Raw genomic sequence first — 9,250 nt, forward strand, 5'->3', positions numbered from 1 at the left:
TTATTATTATTATTATTTTATTTAATTTTATATAACAAAGTCCAATTAAATGAAAACAAACATTTATACACAATATTTGGGAATTTGGGCGTCGTTCTTTCCAAACTACTTCCTGTTCAGCCGGTTCTTGTCAATGTCATTTCTGTAAAATGTGCTCCTCATCCTCTGAGGCGATGTCATGTTGACATATCAATCATCGATTTTAAATAGCAGAACAGTGCATCTAAACAGATTAATTTCCAGTTCTTGGTTGGGGATGAAATAGGACTTATATGTAAATTATCATGTTTAATGTTATTCATTTTAGGTGAGTTTAACTTTGGTCCCATCCTTCTAAATTTCCTTAGGGTCTCTTAGAACAGTGGGCAGTCTCCAATTTCAGATATATTACTTTAATATAAAGGAAATATTTGGGCACGGGATTCCAATTTATTAATTCACTGGAATTTAAAACATGCCAATAGAGTTGTCCCAATCCGTGATTAACAGCATCAAATTGTGATTTCAGGGTTGCACAGAAAATGTTGATGCTGCAAAAAGGAATTGATATGGTATGTGGTGTCTTAGACACCTTTCTCCAGCCCAACTAACCGACTTTTGCTGTCAAGGATCAAGTCTTGCCTTCGGTTCTATCTACCCAAGATCACTAACAAAACTACTTAACAAGCCTTCTCCTGAAACTCGGGCTGCAATGTCCAGGGCTGGGGATGGTGTTAATTTAATTAACACATGAGATTATCTCCTGGGCTCCTGCTAATTTCCTCAAATTAACTTTGTGGGAGTATGGTGTAACAGTCTTCCAGACAGGATTTCAGGTGTGATTGTGCAAAACAAAACCTTTTCTTCCTTTAAAAAAAAAAATTGATTTATTTAACTTTATTTTGTATGCATTGTTGTGATGATGTCAGATGCCCTGGAACTGGAGTTAGGGACAGCTGTGAGCTGCCCTGTGGGTGCTGGGAATTACACCTGGGTCCTCTGCAAGAGCAGCCATGCTTTTAACTACTGAGCCATCTCTCCAGCCCCCACAGCACCTTTTCCTTTTCCTAGTGTGAGGATTTTTCTTGACTTTCATTCTGGAGCGAGCCAACTAACCAAGTCCCCAAGTCCTTGCTCCGAATTTTATTCCTTCCCTCAACACGTGGCCAGCGGGCAAGCAGCCTTTCCTATATGCGTTGAAGGTGTTTAGCAACAAGGTTCACTTTCTATTTGTTTTCTTTTCTTTTAAACAATTACGATAATTGGGGCTATGACCTGGCCTGGTGGGGAATTAAAATGCTCGCCCTTTTTATCTCCGAAGAAAAACAGCACAGAACGGGAGGAGAGGGCGCCTCCTTCCAGCCTGCAGACACATGGGAACCTCTGCAAAGAAAGAGGCGGAGTGGAGGACACTGGAGGACAAGGACAGCGAGGCGGTCACTGCACAGGGCTCGACCCCCCTCTCCGCCCCGCCCTCCAGGCCCCGCCCCTGCCCCGCCCTCGCTTCGCCCCGCCCCAGCCCCCGGTGGAGGAGCCATGGCGGCCTGCGGGTTAGCAGCGCGGGCCCGAGCCGCGCTAAGGAGGCCACCGCATTGGGCCGAAGGCCCCCGGCAGCCGCTGAGCTCGGCGCTGCGCTCGGATTCTGCAGCGGCCCGCGGCGGCTCCGCTCCAGGCTCGCGGGGAACGCCCGAAGGAGAGCCGAGGCGCCGGGCGAGCCGAGAGTTAACCGCGGCCGAGCTGCTCATCGCTGGGCTGCACCGGGCCGCCTGCGCGGTGAGGCTCGTCCCCAGCCCGCCCCGCGGCCTCGCCTGCGCCTGCGCCTGCGCGCGCTCGGCCCGGGGCGGGGTGGGCTTGGTGCACCCGCCGGGGAGGAGGGTCCTGCCAGCATTCCGGCGTTCCCGGCACTGTGTGGGGTGGGGGGTGGGGTCTGCCCCGAGATCGGGACCCAGTTTGTGATCATTGCACCCCCCTAACTAAAGGCTTCTCTCGGGGTGCGTGCGCGCGCGCGCCCTCCAGCGTGTGAGTGTGTTGGGTAGTGAAAGGGAGGCGTTAGGGAGCTGAGGATGGACTGAGCGGTAAGGGGAGTGGGGTGGGGGGAAGTATGTTGTATAGACTGTGTGTACCCTGTGCACGATAACTTGAGCAGCCTGCCATCCAGTGACTTTTAGTAATGAAAGCACAGGGCAGACGCTTTGCATTTTTTTTTTCTCCTTGTTTTTGCTCTATGCCCTCTCTCATCCTTCGCCTCCAGTCAGTCCAAAGTGAGCAGAGGAAATTACTACCAGGCAAGTTTTTTTTTTGCATTTCCACCCTAGGCATTCTTAAATAACCTTTTCTTCTGGTTTGTGGTTTTGACGGTTGCGGGTCATCACTAACATCCAACCTCATCTCCCTGCAGTTTCCTGGCAGCTCAGACTATAAGAGTTTGAAGATAACATTATTTATATTTTAAGTTCTATAATGATATAAAAGTGATTTCTATTATTTCTATTATATTAAGCTTCCTATGTGGCCAGTACTTGATTAGACCAGGGAGTGTTATTTGAGTAGGCTCAAACCACGGGGGGTGTAGAGAGGAAAACCTTGACCCTTTCCAAAGGTTGACATCCCTTCCCTTGACAGTAGTAGGTCCTGAGAATCCACTGACCCTTCCAGGAGTTGAAGTCAATAAAGATTTATTAACAGATTATTGGCAGCATTTGATGCTCTTATTTTAGATATAACCCGTGCAGTTTGTTCCCACTAGTCACCACGTAGGTACGGTGGTTAAAACACAGAAGTCTCCATCATTTCAGAGCAAACAACGGTGGCCTGCAAAGATGGTTCAGTCAACACGGGAAAAGAAAGGAACTTACTTCCACTGGGGGACCCACAACTTTTTCATCCATGTGGGTTTCACGTGGGTTACATGACTGTCCAGGAGACCATACGTAAACCCAGAAGACAGGTGTGATATTCGGCAAAAAATAAAAATAAAAAAGCCCTGAAGCAACTGTACTTTCCCATGCCTGGAGACAGAGAGCCCCCCCTCCCCCTAGCTTTCTGCTGCTGATGGCATCGTCACTGGACATCTTGCTTTCAGTGGCATTCTTGCTCTCCAGTTTGGATCATGGCACTCCTTGAGGTTCATCTAATGAGGACAAAGTGTGTGTGTGTGTGTGTGTGTGTGTGTGTGTGTGTGTGTGTGCAGTCAGCAAACTTAGAGGTGTGCGGTATCCACGTGAAGAGCAGGAGAGTACATGTGTAAAAGAGGCCTGTTGGCTTGCCAGACAGTTGCCCCTTGGAAAACACGCACACACTTAAGAAAAGCGAAGCTACTGAAGATTTTGCAGCGTTTTTGTTGGATTGCCTTCCAGATCTTCAGACATGAGCCTTGTGGGGATGGAGAAGAGAAAAGATAAAGGATGAGGTTCTGGTGCGTTCTAAGGTAGTGTTGAGTGCACCTGATGTCATATGACCCCAGGACTGGGAAGACTCCTGAGAGCACCATTGATACTTGCTGGATTCTTAGTGCCATGGTCCATCTGTGTGGGAATGCCTTGGAGTGAACCTGGACTTCTCACGCATATTTCCATGAAGATCTATATGCAAGAGCGATGCATTGAGTTACTGAAGGTCAAAGTGTTACATCAGAGCTCATAGGAAAGTCCCTGTATAAAATCTGGATGCTAAGAAACATCATTAAAGCGAACCTTGGACTTGGCCTGGATGGAAAATGCTTCCCTGGCATTTGAACTCATAAACTGGAAGCTGCTCTTGACCAAGTTTGTTAGAACCAGTTGAGTGTTAATGTGGCAAAACAATACTTTTTTTTTTTTTAAGTTAATGTCACAACAAACAATACTGGGAGCTGGTAGGAAAGGGGAATAGTGTGGACCATGGAGTGGAGTAACAAACACATCAGGAAGGTATGGAAAGTGTTCAGTAATAGTGAAGGTAATGCTTTCCTGCAAGGGCTGTTTGGTTTTGATTATCACCTTTTCTGTGAGTTTAAATCCTAATTCACATATTGTAGGTACTGAAATTGTAACTGCAACTTCTCAGTGAAGTTCATTTTCAGCCCCTTAAGCTCTTAAAATCATCTAAATCGCCCGTTATGGAGCGTGTTGCCTGGATGTGCAATGAAAAATATCACAGTGGTGGTTACACAGTTATTGCATACAGAGGACTTCTTGTTTTCCCATCAACTTCTCATTTTACTCAAACTGCATGGTTTTTCCTTCAATCGAGCATAGTTAGATTGTACATAATGTTGAAGTGCATTCCCTTCTTAATCGCTAATGTCACTACAATTACTGGGAAAGAAATGTAGTACTGTTATTATTATTGTTACAGTAGCTTTGGACCGAAATATTTAATTAGAGAGATATAGTGAACATTAACAAAGATTAATATATTGTTCTATAACTCTTAGGCTGGCCAGCTAAGCTATGTGGACCCAGCTACGGGCTATGTGGTGTTCACGAGGCTGGCCCACTTGCAGAGAGGTTCCTGCTGTGGTTTTGCCTGTAGACACGTGAGTAACAATTCTCGAATTACCCCCAACAGTTTGCTGAGCTTCTGTGACTTTATAAATACCTACTATTTGAACAACAAGTGAAATAAAAAGAAGCTAAATAGACCTACTAGCTTTTCCACAAGCTGTTTCAGCAAAGGACAATGAAGCTAGTAGTACCAACCCAGGGACTTTAAAGTTAATGGAATTTTGTACCCTTTTACTGCAAAGCATCAGCTCCTCCAAATGCTAAGACTTGAGATTCAGGGGAGGGTTGCTTTCATGAAGTCTGAAAGAAATTGTATTCACTAGGCAAGCACAGAGGGCAGGAACAGAAACAAACAAACAAAAATGTTGCTGACCAAATCCTAGAAATGTTGCCATCTTAAGGAACAGAGATCTGCGCATCATTGAGCCCTGGGTCTCTATCAAAGGCTAAGACTTTCTACCCTTGCACCCCCCTGCCTGCTTTACAGCCCCTTTCCCTGGGCAAATCTCCAGTTCTGCTCTTCTGCTTTCCTGAGGTTTATATTCCCTCGCTCTCTTTCTGTCTGTCTGTCTGTCTGTCTCTCAATTCTTCTCTTCCTCCTCCTTTCTCTGCTTCCTTTTAGCTGGTGTTTAGAGAAACTGAGAAGGCACAGTACCACAGAGTTAGTGCTGAGGGTCTGAATATGCTTATTTTGGGAGATAACGTGCCTATGTTTAATGGTCAAAGTGAACGAACTATACTTTGCTCTAATCTGAGCAAAGGGGAAATCAGATTTTTGTTTTTTTTATTGGAAGGAGTGCCACCGAGGTGTGTTGTTATCTTGTTAGGATTACGAACAGATTATGAACTCTTGAGACTGGAAGGAAATACACTTAGGAAATCCTTCTTTAACCCTACTTGGGCCAATTTACCCAAGATTGCATACCCAAGACAGGATAGAGGCAATGATCTAAAACATCAACGACAGCCTCCCCTTTTTCCCCAACGTGAGAGATGCGCATCCCCACAGTGACTGCTAAATAAATTGATAATTCATTGCCCTTCTTTTTCAGTGTCCCTATGGCCAAGTCAATGTGAAAGATCCATCTAAAAAGAAGAAGTTCAACTCCCATTTTTATGTTTGACAACGGCTTTACCTCTGTTCTGTCAAACCGAACTCAGGTGTTTGAAAATAAAACCCTAATCGAGAATTCTTATCTGTTGCAAGTATACGAACACCTCTTTAGCACTAAATACATATATTCAAAAGGACATCCATAAAGGGGACGCGACTTCCCTTTCTTCTAGCTGCACGATCACATGCATACGGTGAAGGAGAAGACAACCAATGGCTGCTCTATTACATGGAAGCAGCGGCTGGACCACAGGAGCAGCATTGGGCTTTCCTTGGCCCTGCTTCTCCCAGTGTTTTCTCATCTGTGCAAGGAAGGTTGCTGGCAAGTACATTTTTCACTTTGTTCACGTCTCCAACTTAAGGAGACGGGTGTAATACCATGTAGTGCATCATACAAATACCCAAGAAATGCCACCCCCCAGCAAGAGATGCTCTCACTGTCCGTCTGTCCTTTCGGTGTGAATTTCAGATGGTTTTGACCTGGGCACCAGAGCACTAAACACGCCTCCCTTAGATCATTCTTCATTCTCCGTTTCCCCAGCCCTCTGTTTACTCTTGACATCTGTGAGGCAAACCCACCTTTGGACATGGTTCTTGCTCTGTATCCATTCTGTCCACTGTGGTGACTCCCTTGTGAGAGCCCAGCCTCTGGTGAGGCAAGATCCCCTAAGAGATGTTCTTTTCACACATCCTCTGCTTCCTTAGAAGGACAGCAGGCACTGGGTGACTGTGTCTGCCTGTGGAGGAGCAATGTTGCCCAGAGTTGACCCTCAGATGTAGACCACTCAGAGATAATCCTCATCTTAAGCAATCAAAAGGTTCTAGAGCCTTCCCTAGTATTCATCCCCCAAATGAAAGTCCTTCTTAGCTATAAAACATGGGGAAAACTAATTTCTAGTGGTTCATGTTTTCTTCAGTCAGTTTGTTATTTAAATACTTTTTACATATATTTTCATGACTGATGTTAAATTGCCCCCAAAGCCTGTTGACCATGTTGATGGCTCAGTTCTTCCAATCCTCTGACCCTGGTACTCTAGAAAGCATGCCCCCCACCCCCACCCCCAAGATACATGCAAGGTGCCTGCAGTTTCCTTGGATTGAAATGCTACATTATTGGACCTGGGATCATCATATCCACAAGGAAGAGAGGAGGTGTGGTTGCCAAGGCAGTTAAACTTTTAAGTCATAAGGACTGCTTGCAGCTCCTTTCCCATTTATGAGTCCAGGAGCAACCACAAATTTCTACTTTTTAACTAAAATTGAAGATTAACCAGATAGTTTCTCAGATGGTGGGTGGATGATGTTCTAAAGAAATAGTCTAAAAGGATTATCTTTCTGAAGAATCTAGGAAAGGAAGAAGGGGAGGGGGGTGTTGAAAAGGAGTCCCACTTAAGGGAGTGTTTAGAAAAAGAACCTTGGTAGATGGAAGGAACTCCCAGGGGGGCCTTTTACCCCACACCCCACGGCTGCTCTTTGGTGCAATCCTTGCAAAACAAACAAACAAACAAATGCTGGCCATTAAGGAAGTTGCCAGTTCTTGGGATCATCTCAACTTGTAGTACAGTAGCTGCTGAGTTAGGGAGGGAGGGGGAGGCAATTAGCCTTGCCTACAGCTGATGCCTGGAATAAAAGGTCTGCTGAGGTTTCTGGAGAGATGCATGGGAACCATGGTATAACAGGCAGCAAGGCAGGTGCCCCCACAGTAAAACACAATGTTGCCACATAAATGGACTTTGCTACAGAGGGTTTAAGCTATATTGTTTTCGCACATTGTAAAGTAAAAACTCAGGTCTCTTATTGGATGCATAGATACAAACACATGGAGATGCTCAGAAATAACAATGTCCCCGCATAAATCAACTCCGGTGTGGCTCCACCCTTCAGGTTTCCGGAGACTCCTTCCACCCCAGGGCACCATAAATCAAGAGAGACTGGTTTCTGGGTTGCTCCTAACACAGAATAACCCCAAAGAAGCTTAGGTTACTAGAGCAGGAGTGGAGATGCATTTCTGCAGCCAGTTCTTCTCTCAGCTGGAAGAAAGACGGTCCTCCCTAGCTGTGGATGATGATGATGCACACTCCTCTCTCATTGGGAGCTGCACTGTCCCCGCTGATTAAGCAGGTCGAGATGAGAAATAATTGTATCCTTTCAAGTAAAGCTTGAAGTTCCAAATAGGGTGTTTGCAACAAATGAGATCCTGACGTTTTTTTTCTGCTGGCTCCACCAAGAATCTTTGTTTCAACAAAGTGGCCACTCTCCAAAGGCATTTGCAAAGCCCTTTGCTCAACAAGCTTCTAACATCAAAAATTGGTGGGGCTTTGATTCTTCCCCAGACAAGGTTAGGGAAGGAGGCTCCCTACCTGCCTGATGGAAGTTGCAGGGTCCCAGGTCAGCCCCAAAGGAACCTTGCCCTCCACTCCTCACCCTTCACTCGTCACCTACACCAGCCCCTTCATCTTCCCCACCTTCCACAGAGGATGATGGCTAAAGCTTGTGAGCTGACATTTGTCAACGGTGCTGAATTTAAAGCTCTGTGTTGCCTTTTCACTATCCAGAAATAGTCAAGATATACTTCCAGAATCCAAAATGATTCTCCTTTTGGCTCTCTCCCTCCTTCCCTCCCTCCTTCTCCCTCCATCAGTGTGTGTGTGTGTGTGTGTGTGTGTGTGTGTGTGTGTCCATCCTTACCACATACCTGAAACAGTTACCCAAAGTTAAAAGGCACCACATAGGACAGAACACCTAAGAGTTTCTAGTGCTCCTTCACTGATTAGCATAAAGCTGTACCCAAGAGTTATGTTCCCTCCAGGAGGGTACAGAATAATAATAATAATAATAATAATAATAATAATAATAATAATAATACGCTGAATAGGGTCGGGTGAGTCTGGGAAAGTCCGGTTCAATAAACGGATCGGACTGATTGATTGGCCCCAGGGACTAGTTCACGAAGCCCAGGGCTCCGAGCGTGATATTCTGCAGTGGTGTAGGGTGCAGATTGAGCGCACGCACGAGGGAGGGAAGAGGGCTTGGATTCACTATTCCTGAGCCGTTCTTACTCAAAGCCCCCAAAATGTGGAGAGATTGTGGGACTGCTTGACTTCCGCCCCTGCATGAGTCCGTAATTTTATCTGGTGGCTGCGTCCAGCCCATCCAGCCCTTGGCCCGTGCCAAGTCAAGGAGCCGCTAAGACCGCCCGCCCGGGCTTGGGCGAGCAGACGGGTGGGGGAGGGCGGCGCCGGTGCTGACCGGCGTTCCAGAGCTGCCAATCTCTCTGCTCACACCTCCTTCCCCACTGGCGCGGGAGCCCAGGCTAATCCCCCGCCTCTCCATCTCAGACTGCCAGGGGCGCCCAGGGTGGGGAGTGGGGTGAATAATTGGCCAGAGGTCTGGCTTCCGAGTCTCCAGTACCAGCCGCTCGAGGGAGCCCGGGGCTACGCAGTCCTAGCGGAACCTAGACCAGGTAACAGGGTGCCCTCCTCCGCGGGTCCCGAGTCACACTCCCTTCGTTAGCCGTTTTTGAGTGCGGGAGTTGAGTGCAGATTTCCTTCTAGAAGATTAATCTCAGCCGTGGCTCTTTAGTGAGGACCCGAGAGGGACAGGTGTCTTGGGAACCCTCGCAGACAGACCGGTCACAAAGGCCTCCCTCCAGCGCAGAATGCTTTCCAACTTG

At 46.8% G+C, this 9,250-nt stretch overlaps 1 protein-coding gene across 1 annotated transcript; it reads left to right on the forward strand.

The window, feature by feature from the left end:
• The first annotated feature begins 1,515 nt into the window (after positions 1-1,515).
• On the forward strand, positions 1,516-5,647 carry CUNH1orf53 (chromosome unknown C1orf53 homolog). Its single transcript, XM_051183110.1, has 3 exons — positions 1,516-1,752; positions 4,394-4,495; positions 5,516-5,647. Exons 1-3 carry the CDS (start codon positions 1,516-1,518, stop codon positions 5,585-5,587), a joined length of 411 nt encoding a protein of 136 aa, XP_051039067.1. The 3' UTR covers positions 5,588-5,647.
• The last annotated feature ends 3,603 nt before the right edge of the window (positions 5,648-9,250 follow it).

The sequence above is a fragment of the Phodopus roborovskii genome, unplaced genomic scaffold (assembly GCF_943737965.1).
Source record: "Phodopus roborovskii unplaced genomic scaffold, PHOROB, whole genome shotgun sequence".
Classification (NCBI taxonomy): domain Eukaryota; kingdom Metazoa; phylum Chordata; class Mammalia; order Rodentia; family Cricetidae; genus Phodopus; species Phodopus roborovskii.

What these genes read in the sequence shown, in the direction of transcription:
- CUNH1orf53 (XM_051183110.1), top strand. Translation starts at nt 1,516, where the DNA reads ATGGCGGCCTGCGGGTTAGCAGCGCGGGCCCGAGCCGCGCTAAGGAGG. An exon ending in TGCACCGGGCCGCCTGCGCG is followed by an intron (nt 1,753 to 4,393) that starts GTGAGGCTCGTC and finishes TATAACTCTTAG; the next exon opens with GCTGGCCAGCTAAGCTATGT. An exon ending in GTGGTTTTGCCTGTAGACAC is followed by an intron (nt 4,496 to 5,515) that starts GTGAGTAACAAT and finishes CTTCTTTTTCAG; the next exon opens with TGTCCCTATGGCCAAGTCAA.